The following is a 23,199-nucleotide window of genomic DNA, read 5'->3' as shown; positions in this document are numbered from 1 at the left end:
GGATATCTAATATGATATAATCAAAAAATAGTATTTCATTTTTTATATTTTTAATTTCATAAAACAAATGAAATTTAATGGATGAGTAAAGAAGATTAAGAATAAGAAAAGATTATTAAAATTATAAATATTCATAAGTAAATATATTTTTTCAATAAAAAATCGCGTCGCATATTATATTACTTATTTAATTCTAATAAAGATAAAATATATATAAGAATAATATATAAATATTATAAAGGAAGAACCAAACAGATATCATAGGAAGATTATATATACTATACAGTATATAAAAGTTTAAATTAGAGATAAATTAATAATAAATATTATTATACAATATAATTATAAACATTAATAAATATTCATTTAAAATGATTATACACTGTGCGTACAAATTGTAAATTAAAAATTGAAAAAAGTTTGTAATTTAATTTTTCCAACTAACGTTATATAGTTTATGGATTCGCAATGGCGGTATTATTGACTCAATGCGCACCTTTGCATTCGACATATCTTATCATAGTTTGTACAATGTAATCATACAAAAATGAAATTGAAGATGTAATATTCATTGTCATGCAACTAGAATCAAAATTCAATATGATGTGGTCTGGTATTTTATATATTTTACCTATAATCGGATTCTTTTATTGGAATAATTTATTATGGTGTTATGTATTTGGCGTATTAACTATATCTTGCTTTTTCTTGGGATGTTTAATTGTTATGCTTATAAATATTGCTCTTTCTCCAAAACATCAAACTGGTGCTACTGCTATGAAAACAATTGCAGAAATGGACGCCTTTCATAATTTATTAATGGTGTGTATTATTATTTTGATATTATTTATTAATATATATTGACTATTATTATTGTTTATTGATATTGTTTATGAATTTTAAATTTCAATTTCTTATTTAAGAGAAAAATTCGATATATCAAAAAATTAAGATGTCTTCGTTTTAATTTTTATAAAAATAGTTACATATATAGATAAGATAATGAATATTAACAAAAATTCTATATTATTTATTTATAAATTTTTATTTAATCTTTTCATTTTGTGTTAATTTAAAATTAAAAATAACATTTTTTAATTAATTTTAATTAACATATTTATATTTTATTTATTTAATTCAGATTATCATTAAAATTATGATTAAATGAGAAATTAGTGTAATCTTAATAATAGATTTTATTTTCTTCGCTGATTATTATAATATTAATTTTATAAAAAGCAATTTTATTATTTTATAAATTTTTATATTTTTTTTATATATTTTATAAAGAGATTCTCTTGTGTGAATGAAAAAAATATATTTTACAAATACAAATATTTTTAAAAAATTAAAATTTGCAGTTTTTCGTTGACTAATTTTTTTGTTGAATTTACAAAAATAATATTTATATTATTCATTATTATTATTAATATTATCATAATATATTAAATATTTTTTTATTGAATTAATATTTAATATTATTATTATTTAAAAATTTAATTTTAAAACATAAGTAACATTTTTAAAATGTATTAATGTATTAAATATTACATATATTATAACTAATATATAATATTATTACAAGGATATTGATTAATCAAAAAATCATCGATTATTTTATATTATTTCAGAAAGGATATGTAATTAAAGCAACAAATACCAAGAAATATGTCAGATATCCATTAGTTTTTACTCGTATGGTGGATGGAGCTTTGCAAAATTTGCTAGATTTAGTATTTCAAGACTTTGTTGGTCTTTGGCTTGATGAATTAGCTTTTAATTCTGAACAAATAATAAATAACATGAAACAAGATATATGGGGAGCAATTCAAACACTTCATGATCGTTTATCAAAAGTAGATCACACAAAATTAGTTGTTTGTAGTATAGTGAATAAAATAACATTTCATTTTGAGAAAATTAGAATTGCTCAAACTGCTTCGTAAGTTTAACTATATTTTTTTTTTATTTAAAGTTAATGATTTTTAATAAAATTTTTACTAAATATTTTGTAATGTATGAATTTTTAATATCAATTGTTTAAATAATATATTATATAAATAATATAAAAAATTCTATTTTGTTAAATGTATTTAAATAGGGCACAAGGTGATGATCCGGTATTTATTTTATCTACACATTTAATGTCACCTACAGCAGAATTAGATTATTTGAAGAAAGTTAGTGAATTATACATTTTACTTTTATTGCCACCTTGTTATTCTCTTGCACCAATGAAATATTTATTGAGAGAAATTCTTGCGTGTAAAAGTAAGTATGTATATATATAATTGTAATATATACAACATTTATTTCATTCTTTATATCTTTTATTAGTTTTAAAACCTGCAATAGATTTAATAACAAATCCAGACTATATTAATCAGAAAATTTTATCATATATTGATCAACAACAGCTTGCAGAAGCAATGCATAGAAAAACATATGAATATGCTGAATCATTTGAGGATTTTATTCGTATGATTAAAAGCTCTAAAGATTTAGAAGTTTTGAAGCATATTAGATATAATATTGTTACTGAAATTATGCAAGCTACAACAATACAAAATATTAAAAGAGCACAAGGTTTAGATCCAGATAATAATGCATTTGGAAAATCTGATGCTATTCAAGCTCGAAAACTAAAGAGATACATCAGTCAATTGACATATGCTAAAAATACATGTGAATGTCACATGCAATCATTAGGATGGAATGGATATCCTGTTCAGGTTATAAAATCATTCTCATTTAAAACATAATAATAATAACTTTAGTATATAATAATATTTAAAAATAATTTTATAGGCTAATGATGTTACTGATGCAGCAATGATTACAGAAGAAACAATCTTTCCATTACAATATATTTTAGACAATGTAACAGGTAGACGATACCTGTCACAATTCCTTGAACAAGTTGCCAGTCAAGATTTGATTGGATATTGGGCAGCTGTACAAGAATTACGTAATGCAGACAAATCTAATTGGCATCAATTAGGAGCTGAAATTTTTTACACTTACATTACATCCCCAACTGCTGAAATAAAAATTGATCGAACTATTCGTAAAAGAATGGAAAGTTTCTTATTAGGTGATAAAGGGCCAAATGTATTTTACGAAGTTCAAGATAATGTTGTTAAAACTTTAGAAGAAAAGTATTATCCTTCATTTGTAGTTAGTGAACAATATAAAAATATGCAAGAAGCACTTCTTAATGAAAGAACAGATGGTTAGTGTAAATATTTTATATTCAGAAATTTATATTTTTATATTAAATATATTTTTATATTTTTTATGTTTAAAATGTAATAAAATTTTTTATAAAATTAAATATAAAATTTTATATTTAAAATTATATTTAAATAAATATATTTTATGATTATATATATATTTAGATTTAGTAGAGGATCGACGTATGGGAAATGGAGCATTATCAGAAAATATGTCTTTACTTGTTGGCGAACATTCAAACTATGCTCGTAGTAAATTGGATCAACTGAAAGAAAAATTAAATAATAAAATGCAAGCTTTACAAGCATTAAAATCTTCATTAAAACCAGAAAGCAAGGTTTTAAATTTTTTGGCCAAAGAAGTTGAATTGTTGCAAAGTGAAAAAAAACAGTTAGAAGCACATTTAACTCATACAGAAATGTGGGCAGAACATTTGGGTCATTGGAAAGCAGAAGTACAGAGTGCAGAAGTAAATGAAGTTTAAGCTGTTAGAATTTAATTAGAAAAATTTATCTCATATTATTTAATTTTAGTTTAAATTTAATTATAATTGTTATTTTAATTTATTAAAACAGATACCAGATAATGGAGAGTCTCCACAATTTGTTTTGGTTGTTCATATGAGAGAAAATGAAGACAATAATGAAAGTATATATAGTGGTTGGGTTGTATTAAGAAAGTTACAAGATTTTCAAGATCTTCATAGAAAACTTCGTCAATTATGTTCTAATGTGAAAAATTTAGATTTACCATCGCAACCTTTAAAATTTTTTGGAAAATCTGATAAAAATACTTTAGACAAAGCTAAGATACAAATACAAAAATATTTAAATGTATATTTTAACATCATAAAATATTATATTTATATAGTAATAATAGTTAGTTAATTATTAATATTTTTAGTTTGTTTTAGAAGATGAAAAACTGAATCAAAGTGAGGCTTTATATACATTTCTTAGTCCGAGTTCGGAACATTTGAAATATCCTCCTTCTCCCAAAAAATCACGATTTTCTTTATCTACATTATTTAAAACGTAACTAACTATATTATTATATATTTATTATAAAAACTTTATACTTGAAAAATTTAACTTTTTATTTTATTTAAAAAATTTATTTTAGATCAAATAACAATAATGAACTTCGTGATAAAGAAGAGGAAGAAGATTATTCGTTGCTATTAGATGATACCGATAGTGCCCGATCAGCTACAGATGGATGCTTGAATATTAATAGAGATGCAATAGCAGAACCTCTTTATACGCTTTTAGGTGAAATTTTCGATCTTCGAGGTGTATTTCGATGGCTTAGACGTTCATTAATTACTTTTGTTCAAATTACCTATGGTCGAACTATAAACAGGTTTGTTTACACTTTTAAATCTAATTCATTGAATATTATATAATGTATCACAAAACTATGTTGATCCATATATAACTTAAAGCTAAAATAATTTGTTGAATTGTTGCTTACTTTCTATATTTATAATTCTAATAAATTTCGCAATGTCTTGTTGTTTTTATCGTTATTAAATTCTTATTAAAATCTTTTTTTTTAATTAAAATAATTATTACAATATATTATTATATTAAATACAAAAAATAAGGTTCTTGTTAGAACACTATGTGTACTATTTTTCAATCAATATTATAATAATTGAAAAAAAACATGTTTTGTGAGATATGTGTTATGTTTAATATGCATCAAAATAATATAAATATTAATATTAATATAAATAAAGTTTCAAAATATTTTTTTTAATATTAAATATGTAATTATCAGACAAATCAGAGATACTATTGCATGGGTATTCTCAGAACCAATGCTTCACTACTACATACAATTATTTACGAAATCATGGTGGCCAAATGGTCATTTAGTTTCTGAGACAATTTCTCGTTCAGATGAAGAAAAACTAAAAACTCGAGGAGAAGCACGAAGACAATTTTTAAATAATATACCCGATGTTTTAACAAATTTAGTAGGATCACAAAGTGCACAACGTGGTGCAATTAAGATTTTTGATTCTTTACAGAATGTGAATTTAAATAAACAATTATTTTATGTAAGTTATTTTTATTAAGTTATAATATAATTATAATATATTATGTTCTATAAGTATATAAAATTATATAATAAGATATTAAATCAATATTTTTTATTTATAGGATATCTTTGAAGTTTTGATGTATGAAATATTTCCAGAATTTAAACGAATACAATAAATTTTCAAATATAAACTATACTTTTTATATATGTTAAAATTGAAAATGTAAAAATCATGTTATTATATTTGTATTATATATGATTTATTCAATTGAAATTATTTTGTATAATGTAAGTATTTAAATCTTATTAAATATAAGAAAAAATATTTTCAATAAAAGTTAAATAATATTATTAATTATTACAAAATACTTATACTATATAAAAATAATGTAAATTATGTAAATTATTTATATTATATATTTTAAATAATAACAAATGAGATATATATGTAAATGTGTATTAATAATTAAAACAAATTGACTATATTTTACAAATTAAGACAATATACATATTTATTCATATATCTTTATTTCAGAATATTTTAAATATTCTTATAGAATGTATACACAATATAAACAATTTTTTATATATAATTTTCTCCCATGCATTTAAAAATTCCCAGGATAATTTCTGAAATATGATCAATGTATACTAAACATAAATTGTTCCTTTTGCAGTCAAGTCATCTCATAAGTCATGTCATTTCAATGGTATTATTCAGAAGTGTTTTAAAACAATTATTGTGTTCTATTGAAATAATATAATTTAATTTATATATACAAAATATGTAAACATTAGTAACATTTATAATAAGAAGATTTAGAAAAAAAAAATCAATAATTATAATTTTTATAATTTTTCAAAATAAAATGATTATAAAAATTATAGCTTGAGAAAAAAGAAGAAATAAAAAAAAATGTTGACTTTTAGTAACTAATTACTATTCTGATAAATTAATAAAAAATCAATAAACTCAAAAATAAAAAAAAATTTTGGCTTTTACAGTAATTACTATTCTGATAAATTAATAAAAAAAATCAATAAATTTGGGTTTACTTAATAAATAATATTTTAGATTATTTTTATAATAATATATATCAACTTGTCAACAATCAATGATATAACAATAACAATTTAATATTAAAATATAAAAATTACATAATTTAAACGATCTTAATAAGTAATTTTTAAATATTAATGATTTGCCTACTGATAATATGAATTGATGTAAGAAATATTATGAATTTAAACTAAAAATTATTTAATTTAATTTACAAAAAGAAAATGTAAAAATATCTACTATTTACAATAATTTTACAAAAATTTAAACTATAATTACATTTAATTATTATAACTATACAATAAAAATCTGCATTTATCACATTATTTTTATTAATTTTTTAAAAAAAGAATTAACAATTGCGTAAATAAAATAATTATTTTTTACGATTCACTTAAATTAATATATTAATATGTTACAATCAATAATTCAACATTTTAAAAAATAAAAATTAAAAAATTAAATGATAAATCTTATGAAATAAATATAAAAAAATTAAATTTTGTAGAGAAATATTTTTTGCAATTATTAAAAAATAACATGATGACATAACAAAATTATTTTTAAAATCTTTTCCAAAAGATTACATATATATTTATAAAATCGAAACTTTAATAAAAACGTTAATAAAAAGAAATTTATTTAAAACAAAAAACAAAAATAATTTATCTTTAAATAAAAGCATAAAGAAATATTCATATATAATATATAAAAAATTAAAAAATATACTTCTTTCTTAAATTTTTTTCAGTATAAAAATGATATTACTTATGTGATGACAACATTCAAATGGATCGTACAGAATACAATGTATTATATGAATAATAATAATAATAATAATAATAATAATAATAATAATAATAATAATAATTTTTATAATTATTCAAAATATGATCTAAAGATATTGATTATTTATATATTCATATTTTTAAATGTAGCTGAAAAAGAGGGACTAGTTTTTATATTATTTAATAATATTGTTCTATATGAGAATATTAATTATTCTCTTTCCATCAACTATAAATTATTTATTATTATTTATTTGCATATGCGCTGTATAAAGCACGTAATTAATTATCATTATTATTATCATAGGTTTTTCATCAAAATTTGTATTAACAAATAGATAAATATCTAAATATTTTTGTTGCCAAAATATTTATAGGCAAACAAAAATACAAGGATATTCAAACATTTAAATATCTACTTAAATAGAAAGAAAAAAAACACAAAATATATATTCTTAAATATTAACATTATACATACAAAGTTTGATAAAAAAAAATGATTTGATTATAAACATATATAAGAATGTTTTCTAAAATTTTATCATAAATAATATCTGCAGATAATTATATACTATATTAAAAATGATTAAATTTGTATCAAAATATTAGTAATATTCTAAACTTTATATAATAAATAATATATATAATATTGTAATGACATTTGATTTTTTAATTGAAAAAAAGATATTATGAAAATTGCAATTAGTAAATAAAAAACACTAAAAATCATTAAATACAAAAATATTAATTAAAATATTTTTTCAAGAAAAAAATTGAAAATATTTGAAAGTAAATTTAATAATATTTTATTATATTATTAAAAAATTAATCAATAACTTTAACAATAAAAATTATAGAAATAACATTACAATAATTATGAAATAAACATTTTTGTTTTAAATCAATTAAAATAACTTTTATAATTAAAAATTTACACAGATATTTTTCATCAAACCTCGTATATGTATAGAAAGTAAAAATAATTATAATGGTAAAAAATAACAATATACCATATCATAAATTATGTTAAAAGAAAAAAATGGAAATTATTAATGTATTATAAATTTATAAATATACAATGCCTAATAAGTAGACATATAATGTAAATACTGTTGTCTTTAATGACATCGATTAGAATTATTTAAAAAATATTTTTGTCATTCATAAAAATTAATGCAAATAATATAATTTTGTATCTATAAGCTGTTAAGAAACATGTGAAACATCTTTGGAAGATCGATTCTAGACAAAAAAACAAAAAAAAAAAAAATTTATATGCAAAAATATTGATTAAAATATTTTATGTTATATTTCTATAAATAATTTAATTTTGCCTTAGATGACATAGTAAAAGAGTGAAACACTTAAATTGATCAGTCTATAATATTTTATTACAATGTTGCGATTGTCTAATCGGATCTTAACAAAGAACTTAAAAAAAATGTATTTTTGCATTCGTATCATTTTAAATGCTACAGAAATTTTATTTTATTAAGTAGTATATTAAAACATGTTAAGATACGTACATTCTTATAAAAAGAATTTTTTTAAATATATTTTATTCTGTGCATCTAAAATAATATGAAAAATATGATACATTCTCTTTAATATCTTTGTAAATCCGGTTAGGTAGTGATATTACCAATTGGTGAAAATTATTTAATTGTTATTACTTGAAAATAAGCTATAATTAATTTTTGTATATTAGTTTTTAAGTTTGGTCTTTCGTATGTTTCTTAACATCTTGTATGAAAGATATTTATCAACTATAATAACAATTTACAGAATCCATTTTTTAAGTATAATTAGAATATCTAAATTTTATATATACGAAAAATCGCGCGTGAGTTAATAAATAATATCTCACGTAGATACAATGAACTAATTTTTATAAATTAAAAAATGACTTTTTAAATTGTATTTTTAAATAATGTGATATTGTTGACTAGTTGGATCCCTTTTTCTATTGCGAAAAGTATACATATTACCAGAATGTATACCAATTCTCAATTATTTGGCAGTGAACTCGGGCCAATAATTTACATAGTAACGATGTGTTAAACCTTCGAATAACCTATCCAGCCACATTGGTAAGCCATCCAGAAGATTGTCCTGGCATAAAATATTATTTCCATTCTGTAATAAAAATAATTCGAATAATCATACTTTAATTTGAAATATTTCTTATATAATTATATTATAAATGATATTATTATCATTAAAAATATTATTATTTCAACAATCATATAAAAATCAAACCTCTTCTTCAGAAATATCAGATTCATTAGAGCTATCAAAACCTATAAATGCACCCGCTTCCGCATCGTCTGTTTTTCGAGTTAACTGCTTTGTCATTCGTTCTATTCTCTATATGTAAAAAAATATGATGAAAATGTTTGTTTGTGTTGATTATTTTTAATATTTAATAAAGCTTTTTTTAATATACATTTTACTAATATTTTGATATATACCTTAGAACCTTTGCCTTTTATACATTCTGGATGTTTGGCATGATACATACAAAAATATTTACGATGTCCATTTAAAGATAATACAGTGCCAATACAGTTCTTGGCATTTATATTTAGTTCCTTTTGTTCTGGCAAAGTGAGAGATAATAATTTTTTATACCATTCTAATCCTCTTTCAAGAGACAAATGTCCAAACATAAGAGTTTTATTTTTTCTGTATATATTTATTTTTGAATTAAAATCTTTATTTATGGTATATTAATATAATTATGAAGTATTTATAAAAATAAAAATATAAATTTACCTATAAGGCCACACAGCTTTATGAAAAGCTGGTAATAATTTTAATCTACTTTGATCATCGACTAATAATATAATAGTTCTACAACCTGGTTTTAATAATCGAACTAAACCATTATATTTCTCTGCCCGCAATTCGTGTAATCGTAATTGAGGCTGTGTCGGAGTTGGTTTACTGTTATTTTTACATTGAGCACGTTCAGCTTGAATACTCGCTTCTTCTAACTTTCTGCAATGACATAATTTTAAATTAATTAAGTATAATTAAGTAAATTTAATTTACGAAATTATTTCAAATAATTCAAATTAATTTAGGAATTCAAAATCAAAAATAAATTACATATAAAATGAGAATAAAAAGATAAAATATAAAAAATTGAATGTTCAAATTTTCTAAATTAAATAAAATATCATTTTTTTTAAAATTATAATTTTTAAAAATAATATTACTTACGCTAGATATGACATTCCATATCCTGCAGCACCAATTAACATTAAAGTAGCAATTACTGATACTAAAGGCAATATTTGCTCTTTAGTAAGACTATCTGAAATATAATCTACAGCTAATAACGCTTTTCCAATAAGTTTGTCTACAGTACCCTATAAAATAAAAGTTTTAAATTATGTATAATATAAGATAATATAATTAACTAATTTTTTTTTAAAAATCAAAATATACCTGTGCATGTTCATCTGCTAATTCTCCTACAACTGCGGCATATGGTAAAGCTTCAGATGCACGCAATAATCTTTGTATAGTTTGTTCTAAATTTCGACGTGTTTCATTCCATTGACTTTCATCTTGAGCAGCTTCGATCCAACCAGTAGGTAACCATTCATATTTCAAATGATTTGCATCCCTTCTCCAAATAATAACAATATGTAATAAAGGTTCTAGAGGACTACCTTCTCCTGTTGATAATGCTGATACAAATTCTGGTTGTGTATCTTTAAATACATATGTATATCGGACTCTTTCAGTACTGTAAGTTAAATATTATATTACAAAATAACAGCAAAATTTTGAAATTATAATAATAATATATTTATAAATTAAATTTCATTTTTAACATTCTCATGTAAAATTTTATTGCTTATTAATTGCAGATATTAAGACAAACAAATTTAATTCAAAAATCTTTTTTCTTTTATGAGAATTAAGAAAAGATTAAGATTAAAATTAAAAAAAATAATATGGCAAAGAAGAATGTTTAGAAAAAATATCTGAATAATTTTAATAACTATAATTTTTTAATTAATATTAATTATATATCATTATATTGTATAATTTAAAAAACATTGTAAATTATATAAAAAATCAATTTAATCTTAGAAAAATATTAAATTTATTTTTAATATATATCTATATAAGAATTGAAATATTCTAAATTTAATCAAATATCAATAATAATTAATTACTTATATTTAAAATATTTTTACCTATAAGATGATTCTAAAGCTGCTTGTCTAAATTTGTGTCTAGCCAAATCATGAAAGTGACTATTTTGTTGTGATATTAAAACTGCACATAATCGCTTTTGAGGTCTTAACCATTCGGGCGGACATAGAGAGTCTAACATTGCTTGATTTGAAAGTCTTGGTAGAGCAAGAAATTTATTATTTGAAATAACATTGTGCATTGTATCACTAGATATATCTTTCATACTAACAGATGCCATAGGTTTTTCAGAATTTTCATTAAATAACAATAAAGTATCTAAATCGACAGAAATTTTATACTTTGTCACAATAAGTTCAGTTTCTGGTTTTTCCATCTATAAGAGAAAAATTATAATTAAATTAATTAAAAAATAAAATAATTCAATAATCATATTAAAAATAAAAATGAATTTTACCTGAACAAAACCAAATGCAACACGATCTCTATAATAAAATGCAACAAATAAATATCGTAATCTTACAGATTCTTTCTTATCAAATATTAAAGCTCGAATTCGATTATCTATCCATCCTGAGAGAAAACTGTCTATATTATTTTTATTTATATTAGATATTAATTTGTATGGAAATTTGCTTCGTAAGAAATCTGCAAAGAAAATGAATTCATTTTTTATATCATTAAATATAAATATGACTGACATAATATTATTAAATGTAATTATATTAAAATATTAATATTAAAAATACATACCAACAATTTTCTGAATGCTAAAAAGAGATTCTTTATATACACTTGTGCGACCATCTATTGTGACAACAAGACATGGTAGTGAATGAATTCCTAGCTTTCTTGCTAAAGCAGATTCTTTTTCAGCATGTGCAGTTGCTAACCCAAGACCCAATGGTTCTAATTCATCGATCAAGCGTCGCCATGTTGGTTCTATTTGCAAACATGCAAAGCACCAATCCGAATAAAATAATATCAGATAAGGTGTACGAAAAGTTTTTGGTATTATTACATTTTCAAATGATCTGTAGAAAGTGATACATTCACATTTAAAATAATTATATATGTTTGCTATTAATTTATAGCCCTTTTAATAGATTTTTTTAATTTTTTAAGTGAAACAAACCGATATGTGATGCTCATTTTATAAAAAAGAGAAATATCTCGATTTTGATAATGAAATTTGAAATTTCTGGCAAATAATTCTTCCAATGGATCAAAAACATTATTAAAGTGACTATTATCTCTTCGTTGTCTAGAAATATTTTCTTCTGTAATTCCATGATTATCAAATTTTTTTCTTCTTTCTGGATCAGTTAAAATCTAGAAACAAAAAATATAAAAGATTTTTGATAAAAAAGAACTTATATCATATTATTTATCAATATTATTTTACCTCATAAGCTTTTGTAATTTCTACAAATTTATTTTCTGCACCTGGATGATCAGTTTTATCTGGATGCCTAAGAGGATATGAATATTAAAAAAAAATTATCTTTAAATATATAAATTCAAATAATTATACTTTTAATACAAATATATATAAAATATAATAAAATAAGTCATATAGTGTTACTAGCTGTTTTTTTTAAATTATTATAGATATTAAATATAATAAACATAAATATAATAATTTTTTAAAAGAATATATCTTAAAACACTTTATTTTTTTTAAATGGAATGGTACATTTTTTATGAAATAATTAAATAATATCAAGCTATAAATAATAAATATTAAACTAATAACATTCATTTCAAATATTTTTTTCTATTTAATATAAATAAAAAATTAAAGAAAAGATTATTTATAATAGTACTAGAGAAAAAAACTTTGCAATGCTTTATAACTTTCTCTGTATATATAACTTCTTGCATTATTATATATTCTAAGAAATATGAAAATTCTTTTCATATTATAAATAATATAATATATTATAAATAAAATTAAATGATCATTTCAAATTATTTAAATAAATAAATATAATATATATAATCCTTGAATATATTTAAATAATTTATGCATATTTTAATACACATAATAATTGTATATTTTAATACAATATGAATAAAATATATTATTTTAAATAAGAATTTCTTTTTTTTTATAATATATATTTATAATATAATATATAATATATAATATATTTTCAATATATTCATTTGCAAAATATAGAAAAATTAAACTAAAAAATTAGAATCAATTTATAAAATAATAATACAATATAATATTTACCATTCTTTGACAAGATTTTTGTATGCTTTTCTAATTTCTTGTAAAGTTGCACGTTTGTGAACACCTAATATTTTATATGGATTTCCCAATGACTCGCTTCCACTAACCGATGATAAGAGATAGGTTGTTACAATAAAAATCACAATAAAAAATGAAAACTTCATTAATAATTCTATATAACTTGCTTTTCTATTAATATTATTTAATCTTTTGTTTATTGACTCAGAAGTTAAAAAATTAATCGATAACATTATTTGCGACGCAATTTTAACATGAATATGTATCTATTAGATTTACAGCACTTTAACATGAAATCTATATTGACTAAAACTATCCTTTTTTTGATTTGCAATATTTAACAAACATGTTCAACACAATTTTGGTTTATTTTTGACTCGAAAACTCTTTTATTGCAATATTATAGCGATGTTTCTGGACAACCATGTTGTCAAAAAGAGTATACACAATACACAGTGAAATTAACTTTTAGAATGCTCTACTAAGATAGAATAGAATCGATTATAAGAGGGCGTTAAAACATGTTTTATTTTTTCAATATTTACTTTTTTTTAATATTCCTATACTTTTAAAAGATAAAACAAAAGAAATACTTATTATATTATTACAAACAATGTTAAATATGTAAAAATTGTTTTGAAATCAAATTATGAATGTTAACATATGTAATAAAAATACTTGTTTTAACAAGTATTTAACAGATTATTTTTTCATATTATCAGTTTGTAATTTATTAGTATTTTATATTAAATTTTTGTTTTTTTAACACTTTAAGAAGAATTATTAATGAAATAAAAAAATAAAAATAATAATGAAGAGCAATTATATGTTTTTTAATTATATTTTTTGAAGTTAATCATTCAATTGTATTAAATTGTATACAATTATTTTTATATAAAAAATTTTCTTTTTATATGTAGTTAAGGATTTTTACAAGAATTTCATGTAGTAAATTATGAAACTAAATAGTGATTTTATTTTTTAATCATATGAGTTAGTATAAATTGTTACTATAAATTGTTCGTATCGCCATGAATGGTTTAAAAACTTACAAAATTTACGAAAATCAAATGATTTTCGATAAAATCAATAAGTTTATAGAGTAAATCAATTACTTATTAACAAAAAAAATTTCATAAAATTTAATAATATATAAAATTATGATAAAATATTGTTTATACATTTTGTCATAACCTAAATCAATATGTAATAGCATATCTCTATATACTCTCTTGTTTGATTGAAATGGAAACTACATAATTACATTGATTTCGTTGTCATTAATTATATTATACATTCACATATAATATTGAAAAAAATATTGTTCATCAAAAAAATATTGAATCCCTATAAAGTTATTTTCATAAATAATCGATAATTTTATTATCATTCTTCCCCAATGATCATAGACTGTTATATGACATAACATTCAATATCATAGATCTACTTTAATGTAAGAAAAATGGCTACTTGGGTTGAGGACGAAATTGGACGAAAGTGGGATCGATGTTTTACGGATGCTATATTTAAATTTGGTAATTATCATCTAGTAATTATAACCGATGGATTTTGAAAAGATATTAAATTTATTTCTTGTTGGTTAATGATAACGACATTTCTATAGGAGGAGGAATTCTTCTTGGTGGAGTATTCTCCTTATTTTTTTTCAAACGTAAGTTTTAATCCATTTAAAAAATTTTTTAGAATAAAAATCTTTATATATTTTCTAGTTAAGATATTAGTTAAAATATTTAATGTATTAACAGATTTAATTAATTTATTTTTTTAATAGAAAATACAATTCTGATGTTAAAATAAAAATTAAAATAATGTAATTTTTGACTGAAAAATATAGATCATATAATATTATTAATTTAATTTCGTATAATTCTATATTTTTAGATAAATATTTTTATCAATTTTAATATTTAAATAATGAAAATTTTTTCGTTACGAACATGAAATAGGTTAAGTATTCTAAGTTATCTTCTTTTTATAGTGAGCGATTTTCCAATTTGAAGTAATAAAAAAAAATATAAATATTTAGTTATTTATTAAATTTTTAATTATAAAATTGAAATTTTATAATTTATTGGTATATATAAATTTTATTCATATTATTTTTATAATTATTCGTATTATTAATTTTTTAAATATTATAATTAAATGTATGAATATATATTATTCATATGTGTGAATATATATTATATATATTATATTTTGTTATATTATAAAATAATATAAACACATTCTTTTTTTTATAGGAAGAAAGTGGCCTATTATAACTGGTGCAGGTTTTGGATTAGGTATGGCATATGCTAATTGTCAAGAAGATTTGAATTCAGCCATAAGACAACAACAAAAAAGGGATTGTAATAAAGTAGATGAAGGAAAAAAAAATTCTTAGCAAACTTTCTGTAAAAACAAATTGTTATTCTGTTAGCTGGCAATATACAATATACCAATAAACTAGACAAACTTGTATTATAGTGTCATACAAAATAAACTTTTTCATAATTTTAATCCTTTGATTGCTGATGGCATCTATTTAAATTTACTCGATGCTAATATTGTACATTAATACTATGTATTTTTTTATATTATACATTCTATAATTATTTGTTTTGTGAATGTAAAATGTTAAAAAAGATTTTTAAAAATCATACACTTTATTAATAGATGATCTACAATCAAAGGGTTAAATTAATATAAGTCATAAATAAATAAATTACTTTGTGAAATATATATATTTATTATTTATTTTATTATTTTTGAAATTTAAATATAAATATTTAAATAAATATTTATTTTATATAATAAAAATAAAAAATATTTATTTTATATAGATCAAATGCAAATCAATAGATATTTTAAGATAGTTGTGAAATTGTTGCATAGCAAAAAAATAAAAATTCTGATAATGATGAGATGAAAAAATATAAAAAAATTTTAAAATTCTTTTCATATAATCAAACATATAAAAATATACATTTTTATTTCTTCATTTCAATAGCAAAGGATTTAAATAAGCCATTTCATATATATATTTTTATTTATATAATATATTATTTAATCTAAATATTTATATTATTTTTGTATTTATATATAAAAAAATTTTAGAAACATGCAAATAATAACAATTAATAAACAAACAACAAATAATAAGAATACATTATAAAATTATAAAATTTTTTTAATATTGTACATTATTTAATATTTTCAAATTAAAATTATAATATATTTTATTAAGAAAAAGATGTATATATTACATTCTTTTATAAATATTTAATTCCATTTGTTTATTTTTATATATATTAATGTTTAATTTTTAAAATTATATATAATTTCATAATATTAATATATAATAATAATCTCTGTAATAAAATAATAATACTTACAAAAAAAAATAAAATAATTAATAACGATAATCGAATAATCGATAACTTTTTTATTGTAATTTAATATTCCCGCTCTTGAATAAAAGATAAGTATGGTTTCTAGTAACTTATACGTAATGCGTATAACTGTGACAGTTTTATTCTTTCAATCATTATTTTAGAAATACTATAGTTCTTAATTTTAACTTCTATATAATAAAATGAACGAAACGAGACTATTTGCAAACAATTAATAAAGAAAACAATTATATTTTTTGTTTTACTTTTAAATATTTTTATTCGATACATTTCGATATATAAAACAGGAATACGTAGGAATAGTAGCTCAAATCTAAATAGATCTAAGCAACATGGGTGTCTGTTAATGTTTACTGAATCATCTTGTAATAAATTTTTAAAGATTTGTTCGTGTTAGAATAAAGTTTGTGTAATTGGAATAAGAAAAAAGAACTATTGTAATTTAAGTAAAAAAAAAAAAAAAAAGATGTTAACTGCTGCTGCAAACTCATTATCAAATAACGGAGGATCTTACAGCAATGATAGACCATCAAATACAGCAGATGCAGAACTCGCAACTGATCCTGCTTCAGGTGGATTTTTTCATTCGGATTATAAAAAGTAAATATTTTAATGATAAACATTTTGTTTCTAAAATATTCATATAATAATTTCTTAAAAAATATTTATTACAGAAAAATTTAATATATTTTTGAGTTAGAAATTTAACATATTTTTTTAAAATAATTTATTTTTTGTATATTTTAATTATTTTAATTTAAAGTTTAGAGTATTATTAACATTTTTTTTTTACTATGTTCAAATTTACACATTTGAAATATTATGAAATGAATGAAAAAATTTATTAATATTATATTTTTTAACTTTATAATCCTTTTTCTATTATTATGTTATTTTTTTAAATTTTATATATTATATATTTGAAATATAAAAAAAAATACACACATATATTTTTAATTATATTATGAATTTTTTAAATTTTATTAATATCATAAAATTGATTATTATTAAATATATTATCTTATTCATATAAAATTTTAATTAATACACAAATAAATGTAATTATTTGTCTAAAGGGAATATTTTTTTCAGGCATGAAGATTTAAAACAAATGTTAGATAGTAATAAGGATGGACTTAAATTAGAAGCCATGAAACGTATAATTGGGGTAATAAATTTTTTATATTTTATTTTTTTATATTTTTTATATTTATTTTTATAAATTAATATCATTAATTTTATTTGTATTATTTAATTTTTTATAAGAATATTTTTATTATTTAAGAATTATATATAAAATAATATTCATATAAAAAGTGAGTAATTTATAACTAAAATAGTCACATCACTTTATTGAAAAATAAGAATATAAATATTTTTTATAATTATTGTATATTTGATATATTTAATTTTTCAATCTAACTTAATTTTATTTTGAAAAAAAAAATAAAATAAATTATTTTAAAAAATAATTTTTAAAATAAATTTTCAGATGATAGCAAAGGGAAGAGATGCATCAGAATTATTTCCAGCAGTAGTAAAAAATGTTGTCTCAAAGAATATTGAAGTGAAAAAATTAGTTTATGTTTATTTGGTCCGTTATGCAGAAGATCAACAAGATCTTGCTCTTTTATCTATTTCTACATTTCAACGAGCATTAAAAGATCCTAATCAATTAATAAGAGCCAGTGCTTTAAGAGTACTTTCAAGTATACGAGTTTCTATGATAGTGCCTATAGTGATGCTTGCTATTAAAGATTCAGCAAGTGATATGTCACCATATGTCCGAAAAACTGCAGCACATGCTATTCCTAAACTTTATTCATTAGATTCTGAACAAAAAGAAGAGTTAATAAGTGTCTTAGAAAAGTTATTATCCGACAAAACAACTCTTGTTGTAGGTTCTGCAGTGATGGCATTTGAAGAAGTTTGTCCTGAAAGAATAGATTTGATACACAAAAATTATAGGAAACTCTGTAATTTATTAGTTGATGTTGATGAATGGGGTCAGGTTGTTATAGTCAATATGCTTACAAGATATGCAAGAACACAATTTATTAATCCTAATATAGATGTATGTATATTTTCCAAAATTACGAATTAATATTTATAATATAATAATAATTATATATTAGATTTATATTTTTTGAAATTGATTGTCATAGAATATAGAAGATGATGAAAATCGTCCATTTTATGATTCTGATTCTGATTCGTCTAATACAAAGAAACCAAAATTAACAATAGATCCAGATCACCGATTATTATTACGAAATACAAAACCTCTTTTACAAAGCAGAAATGCTTCTGTAGTAATGGCAGTATCTCAATTATATCATCATACAGCACCACGAAGTGAAGTAATGATTGCTGCCAAAGCATTAATCAGATTATTAAGAGGTCACAGAGAAGTTCAAAGCATAGTTCTTCATTGTATTGCTAGCATATCAATTGCCAGAAAGGTAATGTAAGTACTAATGTAATTATTGAAAAATAATTTTTAAATACACGATTGATAAATACATTTTAATATCAATTTATATAAATGTTATTAAAATAATTAACAAACTATCTTTTTTATAATAAAAAATTTAATATAATTTATGATTTTTATTGTTTACATATACAGGGAATGTTTGAACCTTTTCTTAAATCATTTTTTGTGAGAACTTCAGATCCTACTCACATAAAGCTTCTGAAATTAGATATTTTGACTAATTTAGCAACTGAAACTAGCATTGGAGTTATATTAAGAGAATTTCAAACTTATATCTCTAGTAGTGATAAAGAATTTGTTGGAGCAAGTATACAAGCAATTGGAAGATGTGCAAGTAATATAAAAGAAGTGACTGATACATGTTTGAATGGATTAGTTTCATTATTAAGTAATCGAGATGGTAAATATTTATATAAAGTACTTATATAAGAAGTCATGTTCATATTTTATATATTTACATGTATTTATACTACATATCATGTGTAAATAGTACTTATTAAAATAAAAAGAAAAATTAATAACATATATATATATATAATTGAACTGTTTTTTAATTAGAAACTTTATGTTAATGATTTATATATTGTTATTATGTTGAAGTAATATCATGTTGATAATAATCATGAATTTCTATATTTCTATATTTGAGACTAGAATAGTTGCATGATGTCTTTTATAATTTTATAATTATGATTTTATAATTTAAATTTATTAATCTTGAAATTTTTTTAATATTTTTATAAAATATAAAATTATACATTGAAATGTAGTATTTATACAATATAATTGTTTATGTAACAATACAAAAATTAAAATATATTTTTTATTCAGAGGCTGTTGTAGCAGAAAGTGTTGTTGTTATAAAAAAGTTGTTACAAACTCAATCAAATGAACATAAAAATATAATTGCTCACATGGCAAAATTAATGGATTTCATAACTATACCACAAGCAAGAGCATCAATTTTATGGCTTTTAGGAGAATATTCAGATAGAGTCCCTAAGATAGCACCAGATGTGCTTAGAAAAATGGCCAAAAATTTTGTAAATGAACAAGATATTGTGAAATTACAAATATTAAATTTAGCTGTAAAGCTATATTTAAATAATCCTATTCAAACTAAACCATTTTGTCAATATGTTTTCCAACTTGCAAAATATGATCAAAATTATGATATTAGAGATCGTGCACGTTTCTTAAAACATTTTATTTTTGATGAAGATGGTCATAAAAAAAATCTCCCACAGCTTGCAAAAAGAATATTTCTAGCTCCAAAACCTGCACCAACATTAACATCTAGATTCAAGAATTCTGAATATCAGTTAGGTACATTATCTCATTATTTGGATATGCCATGTGCTGGTTATCGTCCTTTGCCATCTTTCCCTGATGTAGCTCCTGATCCATCTCTAAGAGATGTTTCAAATAGTATTATGAGAGATACAAGAGATGAATATTATAGAAAAGATAAAAAAGACAAAAAAGGAAAAGAAAAAGAGAAACCTTTTTACAGCGATGAAGAGAGTGTTCAAGCAGATGGTATATTTTCAAATTATTAAAATTGTAAAATAAAATTTATTTAAATAAAAATTATATTAATTTTATATATATATTTATTAACATGTAATATATTTTTTAATAGAATTGAATAATGAAAATGAGTCTTCAGATACTACAAGTGATTCTTCAGATGAAGAAAGCGATTCGTCTGAATATATATCGGAATCTGGAAAATCTGAAACTGATAGTGAGAAAAAGAAATCTGTAAAAATATCTGATGAATCAAATAGCGAAACTGAAAGTGAAGAATCAGATTCTGAAGATTCATCTACAAATTCTCAAGAAAGTAAAGAAACGAAATATAAGACTTTAAGTGAAGAAGCAAAGGAAAAACCAAAAAGCAACATTGATCTCCTTTTAGACTTAGATGATGGTAAAATATAGTACTATAAAGAAAATAGAAACTCATTTTGACACACAATATCGGTGAATTTACATTTTATTTTTTCGACTGTATTATTTTCAATTATAGATGTATATTTTGCGAAGGAAAAAATTACATATTATAATAAAAATAATGTAAAAAATAAAATAAAAGACATATTTATTATTCATATATTTTATATTATAATATTTAATTGAAAATTTTATTTATTAATTTCAGTGATTCCAATGACACCGATTATGCCGTTAAGCACAGGTGGTCTTCTTACACCTATCAATTTGAATATTACAAACGATATCAGAGAAGTTTCAGCTTCATTTATTCCTATAAGGAAATCTGAATTATTAAATAGCATTACAGGTCATGGTTTAAAAATTGAGTATAGATTTACTAGATCACAGCACTTAGTAAGTGCTTATTTAGTTACTATTGAATTAACATTTTCAAATGAAGGAAATGAACCTGTTAAAGAAATACAAATGGGAGTAAAGGTAAATTTATATTATATAAAAATGAAATTATTATTTTTTAATATTTTATAAGTATTTCTAATTGTATTTTACTTTTTTTCTTCAGAATTTACCAAAAGGAATGCTTATACATGATTTTACGAAAATACCATTATTAGAAATAAATTCAAATTTATCTTCTACATTAGGAATTAATTTTAATGATTCTACACAATCAGCTAATTTTAATATTGACTTTGTAATTGGAGATGACACAAATTCATGCCCTGTTATTATTAAAGCTCCAATTGGAGAAATAATAAGAGCCATACTCTTGCCAGAAAATATGTTTTTAACTGAAAAAACTAAATTAAAGGGTATGAATGAACATGTAGCAAAAGTGCAATATTCAGGGAATAAGAATGTTATTTCTCAAAAAATTTTTGAAACTGCAAATGTTGCAATGATATCTAATAATGATGAAGAAATCAGGTAAAATAAAAAATTTTATTATACAAGTAAATTAATTTTAAAAAAAGTTATTAAATAACATATTATGATGAAATTGAAATTTTATTTACATTTCAATATTATTTCTTTTAATTTTTGTAGATTTGCTGCCTACACTTTAGCATCGAAATCCTTGGTATTAGTGACAATAAAAATTATAAGTAATGAATGTCTCGAAATCTGTGTTAATTGCGAAAAAATGGTAATAGGTTCTATCTTGTTAAATGAATTAAAAAGTAATTTAAAAATTAATTAAATATTTTATATTTATAATCGTGAATTAAATATATTTATAGTATTTGTATAAGATAAATGTAAGACTCATAATGATTAAGAGCAAATATGTATGTTCAACTCTACATGAATATACATTATTTAAATATAAGAAATTAATTAAGTATAATATATTTGTTATGAGATTATTAAAATTTTTATATTAAATCGAAATTATTGTTTAGTAAAAAAAATATATATATAAATTCTGTAAATCATATTGAATAAAATTCATTATATTATAATTTGTATTTTTTTAAATAAATATATTATTCAAACAAAATATTTTAAAATTAAATTAATTATATTTATATATATTTTATACATACAAAAAGTATCTTTATAACAAATATAAAAATAATTTATAATAAGAATTTATAAAATTGAAAAACATTTCTTCAATAAATGGAAATAAAATTACCAGAAAATATTATGAATTTTTATCTTTTTTATTCTAATATGTATCTTTTAATATTTTTTTTTTATAAAAATAATTGAATAAATAATATCTTTTATATTTTAATTTTCAATAACAAACTTGCTAT

The 23,199-nt window shown here is 20.5% G+C and overlaps 4 protein-coding genes across 7 annotated transcripts; 3 read left to right on the top strand and 1 right to left on the bottom strand.

Annotated features, from left to right (window-relative positions):
• The first annotated feature begins 448 nt into the window (after window positions 1-448).
• LOC100863838 (sorting nexin-25) lies at window positions 449-5,876 on the top strand. 2 transcript variants are annotated; one of them, XM_003690495.3, is made up of 11 exons: window positions 449-822; window positions 1,632-1,942; window positions 2,102-2,271; window positions 2,338-2,732; window positions 2,809-3,232; window positions 3,399-3,703; window positions 3,810-4,067; window positions 4,138-4,268; window positions 4,357-4,596; window positions 5,017-5,299; window positions 5,403-5,876. In XM_003690495.3, the coding sequence occupies exons 1-11, from the start codon at window positions 577-579 to the stop codon at window positions 5,457-5,459; spliced, it is 2,820 nt and encodes a 939-aa protein (XP_003690543.1). In that variant the 5' UTR covers window positions 449-576; the 3' UTR covers window positions 5,460-5,876. The 2 variants fall into 2 exon arrangements, with proteins under 2 accessions (XP_003690543.1, XP_086769732.1); XM_086913606.1 differs by having other exon boundaries at window positions 480-608.
• A 2,288-nt stretch (window positions 5,877-8,164) lies between these two features.
• On the bottom strand, window positions 8,165-14,080 carry l(3)80Fg (dnaJ homolog subfamily C member 16 l(3)80Fg). The gene is made up of 12 exons (XM_003690496.4): window positions 13,547-14,080; window positions 12,710-12,776; window positions 12,440-12,636; window positions 12,058-12,338; window positions 11,762-11,952; window positions 11,346-11,680; window positions 10,585-10,888; window positions 10,357-10,505; window positions 9,907-10,131; window positions 9,603-9,816; window positions 9,391-9,498; window positions 8,165-9,267 (listed from the first exon to the last, which is right to left on the bottom strand). Exons 1-12 carry the CDS (start codon window positions 13,795-13,797, stop codon window positions 9,142-9,144), a joined length of 2,448 nt encoding a protein of 815 aa, XP_003690544.1. The 5' UTR covers window positions 13,798-14,080; the 3' UTR covers window positions 8,165-9,141.
• LOC100864744 (MICOS complex subunit Mic10) lies at window positions 14,005-16,309 on the top strand. 3 transcript variants are annotated; one of them, XM_086913609.1, is made up of 4 exons: window positions 14,005-14,557; window positions 15,006-15,099; window positions 15,189-15,236; window positions 15,829-16,309. In XM_086913609.1, exons 2-4 carry the CDS (start codon window positions 15,027-15,029, stop codon window positions 15,969-15,971), a joined length of 264 nt encoding a protein of 87 aa, XP_086769735.1. In that variant the 5' UTR covers window positions 14,005-14,557; window positions 15,006-15,026; the 3' UTR covers window positions 15,972-16,309. The 3 variants fall into 3 exon arrangements, with proteins under 3 accessions (XP_086769735.1, XP_086769733.1, XP_086769736.1); XM_086913607.1 differs by having other exon boundaries at window positions 14,528-14,666; XM_086913610.1 differs by having other exon boundaries at window positions 14,556-14,583.
• Window positions 16,310-17,063: 754 nt separating this feature from the next.
• On the top strand, window positions 17,064-22,899 carry rb (adaptor related protein complex 3 subunit ruby). Its single transcript, XM_003690497.3, has 10 exons — window positions 17,064-17,580; window positions 18,073-18,148; window positions 18,473-19,054; window positions 19,146-19,442; window positions 19,610-19,877; window positions 20,309-21,016; window positions 21,120-21,410; window positions 21,642-21,913; window positions 21,999-22,363; window positions 22,484-22,899. The coding sequence occupies exons 1-10, from the start codon at window positions 17,447-17,449 to the stop codon at window positions 22,635-22,637; spliced, it is 3,147 nt and encodes a 1,048-aa protein (XP_003690545.1). The 5' UTR covers window positions 17,064-17,446; the 3' UTR covers window positions 22,638-22,899.
• The last annotated feature ends 300 nt before the right edge of the window (window positions 22,900-23,199 follow it).

The sequence above is a fragment of the Apis florea genome, unplaced genomic scaffold (genome assembly GCF_048593485.1).
Source record: "Apis florea isolate Af1SG1 unplaced genomic scaffold, ASM4859348v1 contig_3496_pilon, whole genome shotgun sequence".
In the NCBI taxonomy this organism is placed as follows: Eukaryota; Metazoa; Arthropoda; class Insecta; order Hymenoptera; family Apidae; genus Apis; species Apis florea.
Note: the sequence above shows the minus strand (reverse complement) of the source record. Positions and strands in the feature narration are given on the sequence as shown.

Excerpts from the sequence above, each read along its gene's own strand:
- LOC100863838 (XM_003690495.3), top strand. The coding sequence starts at position 577 with ATGCAACTAGAATCAAAATTCAATATGATGTGGTCTGGTATTTTATAT. Across the intron at positions 2,733-2,808 it reads GGAATGGATATCCTGTTCAG|GCTAATGATGTTACTGATGC; the intron begins GTTATAAAATCA and ends ATAATTTTATAG. Across the intron at positions 4,269-4,356 it reads TTATCTACATTATTTAAAAC|ATCAAATAACAATAATGAAC; the intron begins GTAACTAACTAT and ends AATTTATTTTAG.
- LOC100864744 (XM_086913609.1), top strand. The coding sequence starts at position 15,027 with ATGGCTACTTGGGTTGAGGACGAAATTGGACGAAAGTGGGATCGATGT. Across the intron at positions 15,100-15,188 it reads GGATGCTATATTTAAATTTG|GAGGAGGAATTCTTCTTGGT; the intron begins GTAATTATCATC and ends ACATTTCTATAG. Across the intron at positions 15,237-15,828 it reads CTCCTTATTTTTTTTCAAAC|GAAGAAAGTGGCCTATTATA; the intron begins GTAAGTTTTAAT and ends TTTTTTTTATAG.
- rb (XM_003690497.3), top strand. The coding sequence starts at position 17,447 with ATGTTAACTGCTGCTGCAAACTCATTATCAAATAACGGAGGATCTTAC. Across the intron at positions 19,443-19,609 it reads GCATATCAATTGCCAGAAAG|GGAATGTTTGAACCTTTTCT; the intron begins GTAATGTAAGTA and ends TTACATATACAG. Across the intron at positions 21,411-21,641 it reads CCTTTTAGACTTAGATGATG|TGATTCCAATGACACCGATT; the intron begins GTAAAATATAGT and ends TATTAATTTCAG.